Source organism: Podarcis erhardii, assembly GCF_964252035.2.
Source record: "Podarcis erhardii genome assembly, chromosome: 6".
Taxonomy (NCBI): domain Eukaryota; kingdom Metazoa; phylum Chordata; class Lepidosauria; order Squamata; family Lacertidae; genus Podarcis; species Podarcis erhardii.
The window spans coordinates 61125083-61143272 of record NC_138510.1 but is presented as its reverse complement, the minus strand read 5'-3'; the positions used below and the strand labels follow the sequence as shown (position 1 = coordinate 61143272).

General features: G+C 41.6%; 1 protein-coding gene across 3 annotated transcripts in view; it reads left to right on the top strand.

Moving 5' to 3' along the window:
* Positions 1–18190, top strand: part of LOC309344586 (FRAS1-related extracellular matrix protein 1-like) — a 115997-nt gene that overhangs the window by 16583 nt on the left and 81224 nt on the right. For all 3 annotated transcript variants that reach the window (XM_081867092.1, XM_081867091.1, XM_081867093.1), the window contains exons 4-15: positions 965–1260; positions 2136–2335; positions 3104–3427; positions 3540–3648; positions 4596–4727; positions 6194–6538; positions 7194–7336; positions 8994–9190; positions 10475–10565; positions 11281–11448; positions 14645–14853; positions 16751–16844. In XM_081867092.1, coding sequence (XP_081723218.1) covers positions 965–1260; positions 2136–2335; positions 3104–3427; positions 3540–3648; positions 4596–4727; positions 6194–6538; positions 7194–7336; positions 8994–9190; positions 10475–10565; positions 11281–11448; positions 14645–14853; positions 16751–16844 — 2308 coding nt within the window. The remainder of the gene's footprint in view (positions 1–964; positions 1261–2135; positions 2336–3103; positions 3428–3539; positions 3649–4595; positions 4728–6193; positions 6539–7193; positions 7337–8993; positions 9191–10474; positions 10566–11280; positions 11449–14644; positions 14854–16750; positions 16845–18190) is intronic.

Genomic DNA, 18190 nt, shown 5'->3' with positions numbered 1-18190 from the left:
ATTGCCTTGCTATAGATAGCGCCCCCCTCAGAGGGCAAAAAGCAGCTTCAGGGGGCCATTCTAGTGGAATAATTGCATTAAAGCAAAGGGTTAAGGGCAGTCTCCTGTACTAGTTTTCTGCTTTAGATTGCAACCTCCAAAGCTGCATTCTGTCAAACAAACAAAAACAAAAACACACACCACTATAACAAAGGAATGAACCTTTGACTATTTTTGTTGTTGTAATTTTTTGTCTGCAGTTCTATGTCATTTATCCATCCATAGCAATTTCTTCTGTCATTTCAGGAGTGGCTGCTGAGCCTATAAATAATTCTGTTAAAGGGGTGGGGAGTTATTCCCCATAACAGTAATGGAGCTTTGCTTTTCTGGATTGGAATTTTGACCCAAACCAAATAAGGCAACCTCCAAAGCCAGGCATCCCCAAACTTGGCCCTCCAGCTGTTTTGGGACTACAACTCCCATCATCCCTGACCACTGGTCTTGTTAGCTAGGGATGATGGGAATTGTAGTCAGGGCTGGAGGGCTGAGTTTGGGGGTGCCTGTCCAAAGCACTTCAAGATCAAATCAGACTTGTTTCCAATATGCTGAACTGGGATCCGGACTGCAGCTTGTGTCCAATGCACACCCCTACTATCAATGGCTACTAGCTATGTTGGCTATGTGCTGTCTCTAGTACCAGAGGCTGTTATGCCTCTGGTCTGATCCAGCAGAGCTCTTTCTATATCATTATGTTTGTAATTTATTAACTGGTATTCTGTTGGAAAAATCAAAGTATATATTCTCTGTGCAGAATAATAAAAACAGCAGTCAAAAAGCTGATTCCTAGAATCAAGCAACACTTAAAACTTTGTATATGGTACCCCTAAAATGTTAGGAGGGAAAATTTTGTACTTACAGTCTTCTAAATTTCCATGCAAAGATTGTCACTGCTCACCAGGAAGTATTTGCCGTCTTTCTTTTACAGGTTTACAGAACTGGAGACCGCTGTAGAGACGTTTACTCTTCATATCGTGATAAGAAGCCCAAAACCAAGTCTTGTTCAGTTTGGACAAGTGTCTCTAGAAGTTCCAGAATTCTTTGGGATTTCTCAGCCAATTGACAGAAACATTTTGACTTTCAAGTACAACGGTTTAGGTAAAGCCTGCACAGTGAGGATCTTGTCGTCTGAATTACTGTTTCCTGCTGTTGGGCAAGTAGTTGTTGAGGACTCTAAAATACAAAAAAGTGAAGATGTGTCAACATACACCAAACAAAAAAAAGGTGATTTTTAATCTTATTTAACTCTCTCTCCCCTCCCCAGCTGTAAGCTCTTTCCCCAGAATTGCCTCCCTCTTTCTCACACTCAAAAATGTATTTCATCTTGTCTTGAAACAGCTTAGCGTTGGCTTAGATGGAAGGCTTATTTCAAGCATCTGAGGGGACAGGGTGGCAGGATGGGACTCTACAGGCACCCTGTTGGGATATGTGAGCTTGTAGACACTGAACTGGCATTACATGGCCTGCGCTATGTACAGCAGATCTGGGGGGGGGATCCCTGATCCCTCACCATTGTCCAGCATGCACGATTCAATCCTTTAGACCAACTGTCTAGTTAAAAGGGGACAGTAAGATCCTGGGAGACAACATTAATTGGGTTCTCTTTCAGTTGGAAGGAGAATGAAGAAGAATGCATTCCCACTGTCCTGGTGGGAATATCTACCCATGAATTATGAAAGTTTTGATCCAGATTAAAGCAAGGATGTATTACACAGATAGTGTTTTATTTTATCTAGAGATCTTCTGTTAACCCAGTCATTTAGATAAAAGAGGTTCTGCTGAATATGCAAATACTGTAGGTCATCACTACCGAGCTAGAAGTTAAGTCTTGTGGCACTTCAGGGCATCAGAATTGCCACTGGATTGGCCATGGTTCTCTGGCATGCAGATCTGTGTCTTTATTGTGCACAACCCCCTGTTTCAAAGATTGTGTAGCTTGAATTAGAAGATTGTGTAGTTTAAATTACAAGGTCATCCAAAGTCTTCATTCAATATTCAGAATATGTAAATCCCTTAAAGGTTGCTTGTGTTATTAAATAAAGGAAAGATCATTTAGAAGGTCAGAAATAGTTTGTTCTAAAGTTGTGTTTCCGCCTTAGCTGGACAATCCAAACCACCTTGTCCCAGCAATGGTGCCTGCCATTCAGGATTGAAAGAAATACACCTTCTAAAGATGAGCTGTGAAGACTTTCTGGAGATGAGACTTAGGTACCAACACCTCAGTCCCCCATCACCTGATAAGGATTATATATCCATACAAGTAGAAATCAGAGACAAAAAGAGCAGATTTCAGCTACAGGTGAGGATAATGCGGTGAATCATATTTTCCACACAACTTTCTGTTGTTGTTCCATACTCCCAACCTCCCTCCCAAAAAAACTCTAGGAAAAAATTACTTGCATGTTAATTTCCCTGGCTATGTTTCAGATTCAGTACATGCTGATTGTGTGGCAAGATGGACACTTTATTGAACCCAGGAGGAGGAGGAACTAAATATAGCATCTCTCTCTCAGCGGAGCTGATGAAGTGACCCTGCTTCCCATTCTGCCCCCTACCTCACCCACTGCTGCACCTTAATGGGATGTAATATTACTATTACAATAGTATTTGGAAATTCAGTATAGTTTGCGGATTCATTGCATTAGTCATGTATCTGTCATGAAATTTGTACTGAGAAGTGCAAATTTCAAAGGATGTCTGTTTTTTTCATTTTGCATATTGTGAATTGGGTGTTTTTGCCTTTTAATGCCAAGCTGAATTCAATTTCTCCCCAGTCCTACTTGGAGCACATTATTCCAGACAAATGACTACCAGATACCACAAAATATATGTCTCTAGCACTTGCTCCAAATGTTCTAAAACAGACCCTATTGATCATTTCCTCCTCCTCTGAAAACCAGACTTTTGAATCTGATAACTAATAGTTGTTTTCAGTAGTTATCTTTTTTTTTTGTAATAATACCCAGTTGAACCCAAATAAAGTTCCTTGAACTACATTTAAAAGCAATATATTAATGCCCCTCTTCTGCACTGACTGTGAAGAGACATTTGGTTTCCTTGTTTGTAGGCAGAAAATGTGTGGATTCCTGTAAGGATAAAAGGGGCCATTCCAAACAGACAACCTCAAGCTGCATTCATGTCCATGTTCATCTTGGAGATAGATGAGTTCATTCTTACTCCTCTCACGACAGTGACTTTGGATGCCGAAGATGAAGAAACCCCGAGGGAAAGATTGCTATTCAACATTACTAAACCTCCTCCTCAGGGATATGTTACCCACCTGGATGACCACTCCAAGGCCATTACGTCTTTCACTTGGCAGGATTTGTATGATACAAAAGTTGCTTTTCAGCCATCTAATATCTCTCATTCTGAGAGACAGAACTATGAGGTGAGAGATGGGATGTGGCTGCTCCCCTCCCCTGGTGCTCACAAGCTAGTCTATGCCTACAGCTCAAGAGTCACAAAGGGACTGAATTAATCTTTTCTCTCTCGCTCGCTAGGTTGAGTTTCAAGCAATTGATAGCCTCTTCATGAACAGCTTCCCTATCATGGTCCATTTTTCAATTCGAAGTGCAGTAACAAATGCTCCTAGAGTTGCATGGAACACAGGTAAGGAAAATCCCCTTTCAGATTTTCTTCACAGATGTGGTTTTGCCACGGATTCACCTTCCGTGTGCTGTGATAACGCAGACATGGGATGGTACAAATAAATTTGATTTCAAAGAGAAAAGCATTCTACAGTGGTAACTGGACATATTTATCATCCATATGAAAGATGTGCTTTATATTTACAGTATAGTGGCCCCATCTGAACTATACATCTGAACTATACCACAACTTTAGTTCATTCGGGTTGCTGAGAGTTGTTTGGCGGTCCCCTATTCCCTTCTAACAGCTACAGTTCTGACAGTGAACAATCAATTCCCCTACCCAGGGAACTCTGGGAATCTTAGCTCTCGGGAGGGGAAAAAATGTGAGTTCCCAGGAATATTTGGGTGAAGCAATGACTGTTTAAAGTGGTATGATACTGCTTGAATTGTGATGGGGCCAGTGACAGGATTACAGTAACAACCCTATTATCCAAATATGACAAACCCATGTTACTATCAGTAATTCCAGATGGGTCTTAAGTGTGGAATTGGTGTTACTCATGCATGGAAGTTTTTCCAGTGCGGACACAAAATGCCAGCCCATATTTCCCTCCCAATTTAAGCTGGATTTACCTTTTCCAGGGAATGTCTGACATGTAAAAAAAGAGAACCTACAAACCTATTGACAGTGACTCATTTGCAATATCTCAACGACCTGCTTGCTAATTAAACATCCCTGAATAGAATCCTGCCTCTTGCTTTTGTCTCGTCATGTTTTTTAAACTGTACTCCTAAGTATCAAACCAGTTAACTTTTCTGAATTTCCCCCACAATTGCATCATTTTTCCACCTAGTGCAATTGCTTACGCTGAAAGCAAAGCTCATGGTGCCTTTAATGCTGAATTGCTCTATGAGCTCATTCAGAGCCACATGACTTCATTGTGTTTGAAATACCTGCTTATATAGGGCTTGACTTGTTGGAAGGACAGTCTCGTCCAATTACCTGGGAGTCTCTTCAGATTGTAGATAATGATAACCTTGATGCTGTTCAGCTGCTTGTGGTGGAAGGCTTATATCATGGCTGGCTCACAATCAGAGGTATGTAGCTTCTTGGTCTCAAATTTGTGGAATTTAAAATTGAAAGTTCCCATGTGTGTCTCCACCTGCCCCCCCCCCCAGTAATTAGAGTACAAAATAAAAATTAGAACTTTTCAACCAGACCTTTGCTTGAAGCAAAATAGATGGTTTCATCGTGGTGGAAAGTGCATCCTTTTTTTGGATGTGGAGGAAAACATTATAAAGATACTGCTAGAAACCGAGTTGAGCTTTAACTTGCCTAAGTGGCAAGACAGATGGCAATATTTTCATCTGTAATAATGTTCGGTTATTGATCTATTTCCTTCATTTGTAAAGGCACTCAACGGTGTCAGTATTTTGCAGAAGGCATTTAAGAACATACCGGGAAATTTAGGTTTGTGCAATTAAAGTGCTTTGTTATTCTAGCACAAAAAAACCCCTACTTTAAAAAGGGAACAGACTTTTTGAGTTTAGGAAAGTGACAGAGAAATGCATTGAAAAGTGTGGAGTGAGTTAATGATTCATGCAAAGATGTATAGACATCCTGCAAACAAACCAGAACAAATGCTCAATAAAGACAAGATACAAACTAACCTCTGTGTAACCTTTGTGCAAGTCAGGGCTCCTACATGTAAGTAAATGTGACCTGGATTCAATGGGTTGTCAAATCAAATTATCCCACTACTTTTTCAACATGGATATTAATATTATGTCAGCTAATATAGGGCTTGACTTGTTGGAAGGACAGTCTCGTCCAATTACCTGGGAGTCTCTTCAGATTGTAGATAATGATAACCTTGATGCTGTTCAGCTGGAACTTCCGGTGAGGAAAAATGGCTGGTGTCACGACAGCGAGCAGCTCCTGAAGCCAGCCAGAGCCAACTGTGCTACCAGGTTGACTCCAGGCTGCTGACTGCCGCTGCTGCCGCCACTGCTGAAGGGGAACCGGGGATGTCTGGTGGTACAGATATCCTGTCCCCTTCCCCCTTTGTTTTGACTGATCAGGGGAGGCTCGGGAGTTGCAGGTGGGCGGCTGCTGCCCAGTTTTTAAAAAACTCTGTGCATTTATGTTTCACAGGGTGCAAAAGAAGGGCTTTGCACCTTTATACAACATGCATGTGTGCTTGGGCCCAGGGTCTTTGGCCTCACCATCCCCACTACTGACTCCCTGTTGCTACTCAGCTTAAAAAAAATAATTAAAAAAATGTGTCCCTGGATTCATTGAAAAAAAACTGGTAACCATATGCTATCCAATCCATCCAGTTTTGCTACATAAAGACAGCATAGTACCAGGCTCCCATTCACTGGAGAATATGTGCATAGGCATCAAATTATATGTATCCAATCTATTAAATTGACTAGTCTTTAGGGAAAGAAACTATATCTAAACATAGGTAACTACAGCCATGCTGCTCCACTGTATTAAATAGATGCATGTTAACCAGTAGCGAGAAGAACTGCTGTTTTTCTTCTTTCGTCTTGTGTAGGTAACAAAGGCTTCAGGTTTGCAGTGAAAGATCTCAGGGATGGAGTTGTCCGTTACCATCATGATGACAGTGATACAACCAAGGATGACATAGTCTTCAGAATTTTTGATGAAAAGCACAGTGCTAGACACAGATTTCCTATTAACATTCTTCCAAAAGACGACACCCCACCATTCCTAGTGAACAATCTTGTCTTTGAGTTGGAAGAAGGCAGCACAGTTCTTATTGAAAACCATATGCTTATGGCTACTGATTTTGATTCGAGTGATGATTATATCCTCTACAAAATATCCAAGCCACCCTGTGCTGGAGAACTTATTAAGCAACAGTTCCCAGATGGACCAGGTAGTGCTGGGGTTGGGAACCTCAGACCTGGGATCAAATGTTTCTCTTTTCAGCCCTTGAGCCCCTGACCAGGCCATATCCTCTCCCAAGACCACACCCCTCACTAGTCTTGCTCTATGCTCTCCTTGATTGCTTTTGTCTGGCTGAAAATGCACTTGGACTGTAATAAGACCTTTTCCTTATATGGATGGAGGATGAGAATATGTGGGTGGGAATCTGTAGAAATCTGTCTTTTGATTGGCTGGAATACACCCTAATATATATAGGTAAGAGTCTCATCCATTGCTCTGCTTTGAAAGTTACTGGGAATGTGACCCTCATTCTGAAAAAAGGTAGAGTAACTATGTCTATTAAAATGACGATGCCATTATTAATATATTAATCCAGATAGCTGGTTGTTGAACCAGTCATGCAATATTTCTAGGGTGAGATTAGAAGGCATGGAAGGAGGAGACCCAGCTGTTTATATTCAAAAGATGATTTTAAAAGGACAGAACATGCCTCAAACATAGAAGAGCTGCTGATAATCAGTGTAGATGGCATTAGGGATACAAGAGCCAATGGTGTGGTTCCAATATGAAACCTTAATGTGAAGGAGAAAAATGAAATGCAGTATTTTCTGAAATTGGTTTTTGTGCTTTGTTGGATTCTCAAGGTATCCCTGTGTTTAGCTTTTACCAAAGAGATCTCTTCCACGGGCTTATTTACTACCATCATTTTGGAGAGGAAATTTTTCAAGACTCGTTTGAGTTTAACTTAGCTGACAGCCAGGAACCACCGAATCTCTCAGATCCTCAGGTAATTTGTTTTACAATTTCTCGTGAAAAACCAAGTAGCAGCAGAGGAGAATCCTAGAGGAAAGATCTAAATAACTTGATTTGAGCTCCATGGGAACATCTCCATGGATGTTTCTTCTAATTCTCATCTTATTCCTTAACTTAGATGAGAAGTCAGCTCCCCACCCTGGGTCCAATTAAAAATATGGATGATGCTCTCATATTATAGTGCATACATGACTATGCATAAAGTATCAATATGCATACTATTTATTTTATTTTAAAAAGAAATTTATATACTGTCCTTTGTCAAGCAAGATAATGTAAATACATATACAAAAATTAAGAAGCAGTGCTGTATAAGGTCAGAACCCAAAAATCTCCATCCTTAGCATTGGACAAAAGTTTAGGGTTCTATGATAAATGTGTGCATCCTTTCACTACAAGAAGAGGTCCAGCCTGAAACATACACGAACTTGTGATCTTTACACCTCTAGCAGGAATAATGAGTGCCTACCTTTTTAGATATTTGACATTTCTTCCATTCAGCTATTTACCTGCCGGAAAACAGAAGGAATTGTATCTTTCTCTCCTTGCCCTCTCCAAAATCTCCAGAGCTCTGCAGGCAATGTGGCCAACAGCAAAAGCTCTGGTTCTGTTGCCTCTGCTTAATTCATATACCATCTATGTCAGGGGTCAGCAATCTTTTTCAGCCGTAGGCCGGTCTACCGTCCCTCAGACCATGTGGGTGGCCAGACTATATTTTTTGGGGAAATGAACGAATTCCTATGCCCCACAAATAACTCAGAGATGCATTTTAAATAAAAGCACACATTCTACTCATGTAAAAACACGCTGATTCCCAGACCATCTGCGGGCTGGATTGAGAAGGTGATTGGGCCGCATCTGGCCCCTGGGCCTTAGGTTGCCTACCCCTGATCTATGTTATGCACAGTCTTCCTGGTACTCCTCAGCTTGTATATCTGACACTACCCTAGAAGAAGGTTTGAACAAAGATGTCGCCTCTTTACAGGGCCTTGTGTGTGTGTGTGTGTGTGTGTGTGTGTCTTAGGGTGCAAACACTGTGAAGCTTATGACACACAAAGTGAAGCTTGCAGAGAAGATGATTTCTATGAGAACCATCTTTGCTCAAAGAAATGTTATAATTCATACCCTTTCTTCTCTTTTTATATTACTAACTGCAGTAGCACTGTTGGCTTCCTGAATTATTAATCAAAACAATTTGGAACTGACACTAAAGACTAAAGGTTATTTGGTTATTCTTCACGTTGGATAGACCACAAAAACAAACTATATGAGTACCTGATGCTACACTTAGGCAATCTTTGTGATTTATATGGTGGTGCAAGATGTTCTCAAGCAGTAAATGCTGTTTTTAAGGCATATATCCATGTTCTCCCAAGCCATTTAATTACAATCTAAGTGCTTCAGGTTTTTGCACTAAGCTCCCCTTGCTGGGTTTCATGCTGCTTTTGTTTTAATTATGTTTTGTGCTTTTTTCCTGACTGAGCTTTCTGCTTTGAGACATTTGTTTGTTTTACGGGTTTTTATTGCAAATTATATTTTCCATTACATTGTCTACGCAAACATCCCATTATTGAATGGGTGGTATACAAGTGAAACAGATCAATAAACAGGGTTTTGCGACTGTCTTATAGATTGTGATGATTCACATCATGCCAGTGAAAGACCATTTGCCAGAAGAAGTCCCTGGGACAATAAGACACCTTGTGGTCAAAGAAACAGAGATAGTACACATCACAAAGGACCACCTCCATTTTACAGATGCTGAATCCCTAGACAGCCAACTTATGTATACAGTTACAAAGCCATGTTTCTCTCCCGCTTCCCCTGGGTATGTAAGTCTCTATGCATCAACGAAGGAAGAAACTCTCAAAGGATGTATCTAAGCGAAAAGGCATTTGTGTGTACATTAACACTATACAGGTGTTGCTATCCTCAGGTGAATGCTAATTGTAAAACAAGTAGTCTCAGTCTCCTTCAGGACGGATACCTACGCTGGGTAAATTTCACCTCTCCTTTCGCTTAACTAACCCATTTTGTAGTAAAAGCTCACCCACTCCCAGGGAGTGGAAATAATTCTTCCGTGGAACTGCTCCTGCCTGCAGCCACTGTTGAGGGAACTCTTGAGTACTCTGCTCTGTAAAGGAAGAATGACAAATATAGTCAATTTTGCTTCCTTTCTTCTTTCTCCCCCCCCCCCCCGGGCCTCACCCCTAAATCATAGCAGAACTGATTTCAGAAGTGAATTGGGGGTGGGGGCAATATCAACTTTTCCCATCGAAAGCAGTGTCTCTGTGTGACATGGTGCATACTAAATGTTTTTTCTTTAGGAGAGATTTATGAACTTCCCACTTCTTAATCTCTGGAGGCTAGTTCAAGGCAAGTGACACTGGCAAAATGTGTTGTCAATGTCACTTCAGTTTGGCCTGAAGCTGTAGCAAGACTTGCTATCCTTTGTACTTAGTGCAGGGCTAGCTTTTTAGGTAAGGTAATAGGAGAGGGTTCTCAGGAAAGGGAAACTGTATTCCACCAGGCTACACCTCCAAACCAACTGAGACAGGGGGACTACATCACACACCTGGAAAGGCTGGCTGAACTAAAATGAGGATAGAATCTTCAAAAATCACTACATACATATTCTTCTTTTAAAAAAAGAAAAAAAGAGGAGACCTGGAAGATAAAAAATGCAATGGTTTAGGAGGAACAAAATTTGGATTCTGAGAAGTAAATGGGTGTCATAGGGGTTCCCATACTAGAGAAAAAGTCTAGTGTGCAAATGTCCAAGAAGTCTTGCAACATGAACTTCCATGAGATGTGAAGCCCACTTTATTAGTTACATGGTAAAATTTTAACACTTTCTGGCCCATATATTATATCTCTAGCAATTCATTTCAATTTGCTCTGAAAAACTGCTTTTCCTCTATTGTATTGAATATACTTGCCCCAACTGTTGAGACTAATTGATACAGATGCGTCAATTGTCTTAGCCTAAAAGCTCATGTGCCAATAAGTGTGTTTTAAGATGCTGTTGCAGTCCATGTCAATTTTAGACATGTCTACTCTTTTAAATATATATTAAAAATTGCAATTCTCCCCCTTCCCTCCTGTTCTATAGGGTGTATGATGCAGGAAAGCTTATTTTCACAGACAGCATGAAAAATTTTGTGAAAAATTCTTCCATTCCTTTCCTGTCATCTTTCACACAGGTAAGTGGACCTAACAATAACTGTTGTCTTGCTTCAAGTCCCTTGCGATCTGTCATTCTCAGAGACCCCAATAGCCACAGTTATACAGAGCGTGCTTGACGAAGTGTCCTGGATGCAATGATTCTTCAGAATTGTAATGAGGATCCAGACTTTCTTGGGAACTACGATGCAGCTGTAGGTTACAGAAGCCCCCTCCCCTTTTAGGAAGCAGGGCAGGATAGCTATGAAAGGGCTGAGCCCAAGGCCAAACCAATGAGCTAAGTCCAAACTTCAGAGAGGTTTGGCCTAGAAGTTTCAGGTTGGACTTTGAACTCATCATGTCCCAACTTTGCTTAGATCATTGATCATCACCACTACAGGAAAAATTAAAGAATTCTACTTCCCAAACCTAGAACATGATAAGACTACTCACCTCACAGTGGGTCTGTGTAATTAAGTAGAAGGGGAGTATCTGGAGGTGTTGCTGGACTCCAAATCCTATCAGCCCCGGAAAACAACTGAAAATCACCAGGGCAATCTGGTTTTGATACGCTATGGAACCTAATTTACTGCTGCATTGTTTAACATGCTGTTGATGACATCTCTCAGCTTATGCACTAAGGGAGTGATATATGATTAAAAGACAAAATGAATTGGGTGGTTGCAGTAGCTGCGAAGTGGAGATTTAAATTTATGAGACTCACGCAATGCAATCACTTCCATTTCCTACAACCAGCATGCCATAACGCATATGAAAGTGGCATACATGCCCCCATTGATGGAGATGGGCCCTGACCCATTGTTTGTACAGTTTGAATTCTCTGTCAGTGACCAGCAGGAAGGAGTGATGACTGGTCTCCTCTTTAACATCACAGTGATGCCTGTGGATGATGAAGCACCTGAGGTATTTATCAAGAATCTTAATTAACTGCTTGCCTGTGATGCCGTCTTAATGATCGTTAAGCTTGTAAAGCAGAGGTAGGGAACCTGTGACTCTCCTCAGTTTGTTATACTCCAACTGCCATCAGCCAGCAGGACTAATGGTCAGGGATAATGGGAGTTGTAATCCCGGGAATATCTTGAGGAACACAGATTCCCCATCCATGCTGTAGAGCAGGGATGTCCAACAGGTCGATCACGATCTACTGGTCGATCCCTGTGAGGTTTTGGTCAATTGCGGTTGATCGCTGGCCCCCTTGCGGCCCCGGCCCCTCGCCCTGCCCTCCATTGTTGGAGAATGGAAGACAGAGTTTACAAACCGAGGCTGTCCCGCCTGCCCCCCAGCGATCCTTCGGTGAGTTGCTGTTTCTCTTTGACCCCAAAATAATGCAAAAATGGGGTTTTCCCCCTCCCTAAAAAAAGCTGAACAACTTTGACCTGAACCCTAATAAAATGGGGCCTTTCCCCTCCCTTTAAAAAACTCCTTTCATAGAACTACTAAAATGGTGTTAAAAGAATAAACACTTGAATAGACAAGAGGCTTCTCTGTTCTTGATCCTTCAGATTATTTTGAGCTAAAACCCTGTTTGGATGGCAGATTTCAAATTTCCTAATGATCGTGGTATTAGAAACTTTGCAGATCTGCTACAAGGGTATACATAAACTATTTAAAAAAGCAACAACAATCTATTATTTCTGATAACTGGGAGACCAAAGATTGCCATCCATGCAGAAGCCAATGTAATTCCAAGTTCAAATTGTTAAAAACAACAACAACAACAAACAATCATACACAGATTGTGCAGAGTACTTGCCCCACGCTCATTCCTTGGTCACCCTGCTCTCCTGGTACTATCACTGCATTATTTGCTTTCCCTATTCACAAATATTTCATTTGGAAATACATAAACAGAGCAAGAGGCTGAGTTCATTGGGTTATGTGTTGTGATTTCTTCAGGCAGCTGTAGGAAGTGGAAAGATTTATAGTGTTAAATTATTTACTCTATTCCCCGAATAATACTTAAGGGTTCGTTCAAATGGAAAACGGAGTGTTCAGCTTTCCTCCTTTTCTCCTTCCCCTTCCCTCTGCTCCTTTTTATATATATATAAAAAACCCCACCACCACAACAAACCCTATAAAATGCTTTAAGTACCTCTGAAGCCATTCTGTGAGCTGGTTTTCTCAAAGTCATCCTTCTAACTGTGCCCTTTTTGGCTTCAGTCACAATAATTGCTCGTTATGTAGGTTAGCTTATTTCCACAAATCCATAAGCTTCTAGACTTTAAAAACCACCACACGGGAAGAGAGCATTTCATATGAAATAGAAAAGCTTCTTTGCTGGAGTTTTAGGACAGAGCTTAAAGCAGCTTCAGTTCTGAATTCAATATAACTGGACCTACGTATCTAGTGTCTCTGCTTATTCTCTTTTTTTTTCTTAATTCCTGGGGGGTAGCAATCTTTCCGTTTTTTAAAGAGAAAGCACCTTTCCACACAGTCTCCCTTGAGCATCACTGGGTAGCCCATGGCCTCTAGTTGCCTCGGTACCTGTTAGGAGACAATAATATAAAGACTGAAAGATACCAAATCTTCCGTAATGAGTAAAACAAACTAGGAAAGTGTTCTATCCTTCTGAGTTGGAGGCCAAGAGGAAGACAGGCAGTTCTGTATTTTAAATTATCAGTATATGAGATTGCTCTGTAAGAACAGCATTTCCATGAGCAGCACGACAAAAACAAGTGCATCTTAAATGGTTTTCTCCTACCTGCTGTTTGATTAATGACTCAAGGTCAGACATATTATGGCTCACCTGCCAGTGTTAAATGCCTTTCCTAAAAGGATTGTCCTCCTGAGAGAGCTAGCATCCTTTTTAGCACAGGTTTTCCAGCTACATGCTGAAGGTAATGGTTAGGCTTGCCAGCTGGCTTTTGGGAAATGCTGTAAAGTTCCAAGAAATGGACTCATAGCTTTTTGGACACAAACTATAAGCCAGCTCGAAGAATACCCCAGTTACTCAATCCTTCCTAAGTTTTCTAGAAGCCTGAGAAGTGGGTTTGGCGTAAGGTAAGGATTATGGAGGGGAGAGAAATTCATGTTGGTTCACATTTTAATGTCAACCTAGCTAATTTCCACTTCCTAAGGCAATACATGAACCCAAACACAGCTAAAACAAAATAAAAAAAATTCCTTCCAGTAGCACCTTAAAGACCAACTGAGTTAGTTCTAGGTATGAGCTTTTCATACCTAGAACTAACTCAGTTGGTCTTTAAGGTGCTACTGGAAGGAATTTTTTTTATTTTGTTTTGACCATGGCAGACCAACACGGCTACCTATCTGTAACCCAAACACAGCTATCTTTTGAAATGTACACATTTCTGAATTTTGCAATCCAGTTCTTCAACTGAAAAATGTGTAGAAAACGTGTAGAAAGTGCCCTTAAAAATACATATCAGTTGATATAACATGCAAAAATGTAGTATATTAGGAAAATTGCCTGCAATGTGTATATTAGGCAAAAGAGCATACAAGGCTTGCTATTCACTCACAATGTGTTCTTAAGAAATCATCTGTCAGGCAAGTGTTCACATAACGAATCAACACTTTCTATTGATTCCTATGGGAGAATTTATAATGCATTCCCAAACATGGAATTTTGACCCCAAACGATGATAAAACAAGGGGGAAACCCAGTAAAACTCTCTGAAACCTCACAAAAGGCAAACAAAGGAGGAGATAATGCTATATTTGTCCAATCTTTGTACCTCCCTCCATGGTTTCTGGCAAAATGGCTGCTATGGACCAGTAACACTGAAACAAGTAAGGCTTGTTTAAGACTGCTTATTTACAGTACTACATGCAGGTCTGGCTGAATCTGAATCTGTGGTGTGTATAGCAAGGTTTGGGTACTACTTCCTCTTGTTTGGATAAAAGGATTTATAATATAACGGCTAGAAATAACTCAGAAGTCCTTGCAGTCTCTGGAGAGACTGCCAGCTGTAGTAGGCTGTAGCAGCACCAGGTTAGATGGTCCAATAGTCTGACTTAATATTACAACTCCAGATTCTCATTGTTCTATAGTTGTATTGTGGTTTTATCCCATGTATATTGGCATGCTGTGTCTTGAAGTACTTGAGTGCATTTTGTGAGCTTATGACTGTTTTAGATTTTCACCAATCATCTGAAAATAGAGGAAGGTACCAGCACATTCATCACGGAAGAACATCTAATGGTAACGGATGTGGACACTAAGAACAGTGATATCCAAATTGAATTGAAGAAATTGCCTTTACATGGACACATTGAACTACATGGACTTGTTATGTCTGAAGGGGATAAATTTACCCTTTGGGATTTACACTCTTCCAAAGTTCGGTAATTTTAATCTTTTTATGTATTGTATATAATGGCTCGAGCCAGTAACATGATCCACTCTTCTTTTAGCTGTTGTTTTTTTAAGGATTACAACAAAGATGGGGAAATTATGGTCCATGGGCGAAATTAGGCCCACCAGGCCTCCCCATTTGATCTACAAGGCCATTTGGGGCAAGCCACACACACCAACCTACACGTGATGTCATACATGATGTCCTCTGTGAGGCAGGTAAGGGTGTAGCTTCAGAGGAACAATTGGGAGATTAAAGTGAGCTCACGATGGCTCCTTTGCTCCTGGAGAGAAGAGTATTTTCAATAGAAATCTTTTTTAAATGAAGGAAAATCTCCATTTTAGCAGCAATTTCAATGGAAACCTTTCCTCCCTCCCAATGCTGCTCCTTGAAGCTCTGAAGTTTATAGTGCAGGGGAGCTTTCAAACTGCCCCACATTGCTTACAAAAAAGGCTTTCGAATAGTGCAGTGGTGCTCTTTGACGTTCTATCAGTCGGGGCTTCAAAGCACAGCATCACCTGGCATTGTGGTGATGTCAGGTGATTGGCAGGTGGGCGGTGCTGCTCACCTGTGAAATTTGCCCCAGCATGGGTGAGGAGATAAGGATCTAGCCCAGAGCTGGCCCACCAATGTGGCGGGGTGAAGCAGCTGCCTTGGGTGGCGGAAGCCCATGAGTCTGCATCTCCTTGGGCACCCCACCCACCCCAGCACTGGCAGAGAAGCAGCACCAGCATTGGTACCAATTTCCAGTGAGATCTCAATGGAATCTGCTGCCATCCTTGCTTGGTCATGCCACCACAGTGCAACCTAGGTAAGGGATGCTTCAGCAGGGGCAGGGCAGGGTGGCATTTCCTGTTTTGCCTCAAGCGACACGATCTAACACGTTGGTCAGAAAAGGAATGCAGCATTTTGGTTTTAGAACTTCGCTTAAATGTAGAGGGTTTTTAAAGGGATGCTTACCTGCCACGACTGATCTTCCCACTGAGGAAGGAATCTCAGGGCTGCCCAGAAAATAGTTTGAACACTGCCACTCTGGTCCTCAGTAATCAAATCAAAGGAGGAAAGGTCCTGTAACTCGGTGGCAGAACATCTGCTTAGCATGCCAGAAGTCCAAAATTCAATCCCCAGAATCTCCAGGTAAGGCTAGAAATGTCTGAAATCCTGGAAAGCCCATGTCAGCCAGAGCATACCAGGCATAAGAAACCTTTTCAAGAAAAGCTTTTCTTTTCTAGCCCCATTCCCTTCTGGGCAACCTCTGGGGTGGGGTGGTGATGGTCACATGCTGGGGGGGGCAGATGCAAAACTTAATAGAGTAATGCATGTCAGCTCTGTGCAGTAGGTTGGCTTCTGCACACTTGTGATCTGAGTTGAAGGGCAAATGCCAGCCAGGTAAAAACATTGAAAGAGGGTGCAAAACCAGAGCTGGTGTGGGATGTGGCCTGGGGGTGGGATATCTGTGGGGGGTGGTCTGGGGAGAAATTCACACCCCTGTTGTAGACAATGGACCAAAGGTCTGGCTCAGCATAGAGCAGATTCCTATGTCCCAAATCTTTCCTGTTCCCTGGGTTTGTTTATATAGCTCCCATGTAGATGCATGTCAGAGTAAGCCAACAGCTGTTCCTTATCTCTGACTTCTCTCCAAGAAAAAAAAAATGCACTGTGGTCATTGCCATATTCCCATATCGCCAGCTGATGTAACTCATTTAGCATCACTGAATCCTGCTAGAGCCGAGCAGATTCTCTCAAGTGGAGATGTGGCCAAGACCCAAGTGTGTCAAGGCTATGAGCTGTAAATATGGAAGTTGATGGCCCTTGTTCTTTCCCAGCTTGCTTGTTCCAGCCTCTAATGAATGAATGCCCAACTCCTCTGTAATTGTGTTTAAAAGGTATCAGCATGACAGTTCGGAAACCCTTGAAGACAGAATAATATTTTCAGCAACAGATGGATTTAACACTGCAGATGGAACACTGAGAGTACAGGTAATAACCAACTCCGCAATGAACTTTACCAGTGTATAATTGAAAGGTATTAATCACGTACTGGCTTATTCAGCTTCACCAAGTAGGTTTTTAACTTTCATTAATCTTCCCTTTAGATTCACACCAAGTTCTCCATTTAGATTAGGTTTTATGCCTGGATTAAATAGGTTCATGATGCCTACAGATTACCAAGTCAAGGCCAATTTAAAACAAAATAAAAAAATTCCTTCCAGTAGCACCTTAAAGACCAACTAAGTTAGTTCTTGGTATGAGCTTTCGTGTGCATGCACACTTCTTCAGATACACAGTATCTGAAGTATCTGTGTATCTGAAGAAGTGTGCATGCACACGAAAGCTCATACCAAGAACTAACTTAGTTGGTCTTTAAGGTGCTACTGGAAGGAATTTTTTTATTTTGTTTTGACTATGGCAGACCAACACGGCTACCTATCTGTAACAAGGCCAATTTAGTTGTGGTTGCAGTAGACCTACATATTTAAAACCAGGACTGTTGCCAGATATATTAAGGGGGGAGAAAGGAGAGGACAGGGAATGACTGAAGTTGCATTGCAATGGGGAGTCGTGAGCTGAACACTTCTCTAATGCATGCTACCCCACCCTATGCTGAATCCCAGATGTTTGGGGTTTTTTGTCTCAGTGGGGCTCCATATCATGCACAATGCGGATGCATTTTCTTGAAATTGGCACCCATACTTTCAGACATGAGTACACATATGTGTGTAGGGTGGGAGTATTTTAATGCAATTTGGGTCAATTGTTTGTGGAATTCTGGTCCCTAAAAATCACACACATGTTTACATGGTAGATAGACAGTTCCAGGGCCAGCATGAGCTATGCTATGCGTTAACCATGTTGATTTATTTATTTAACAAATTTGTATACTGTTCAATTGAAGAAGAAGAAGAAGAAGAAGAAGAAGAAGAAGAAGAAGAACCGCCTTTACATCCTTATAAATAAAACATGTCAGGGACTGGACTGAACAGGAGGAATGGGAAATGTGTCCTCAGTCTGATTGGCTCCTCTCAAAAGAAGAGGGGGGTGGGAAGTTTCTCCCTGCTTGCCTTCAGCAGTTTCAGAAGGAGAGGGAGACAGGGATGATGCACAGCTGAATGAGGAAATGCCTAGTTACGAGATAGTTGAGGAAGAGAGAGAAGTGAGAGAGCAGCCAGCAGAGACCTCCCTGGAGAGTATGGGAGACCCTCCTGGTCTCCCAGGAGGGAATGCGGGTCCCTTCGCATTCAAGAACAGAGAATGCGGAGGGATGTGCCTCCTGTCACTTTCCGTAGGGTTTCAGGATGTTGTTGGGGATGGAAGAAGAGGGACTC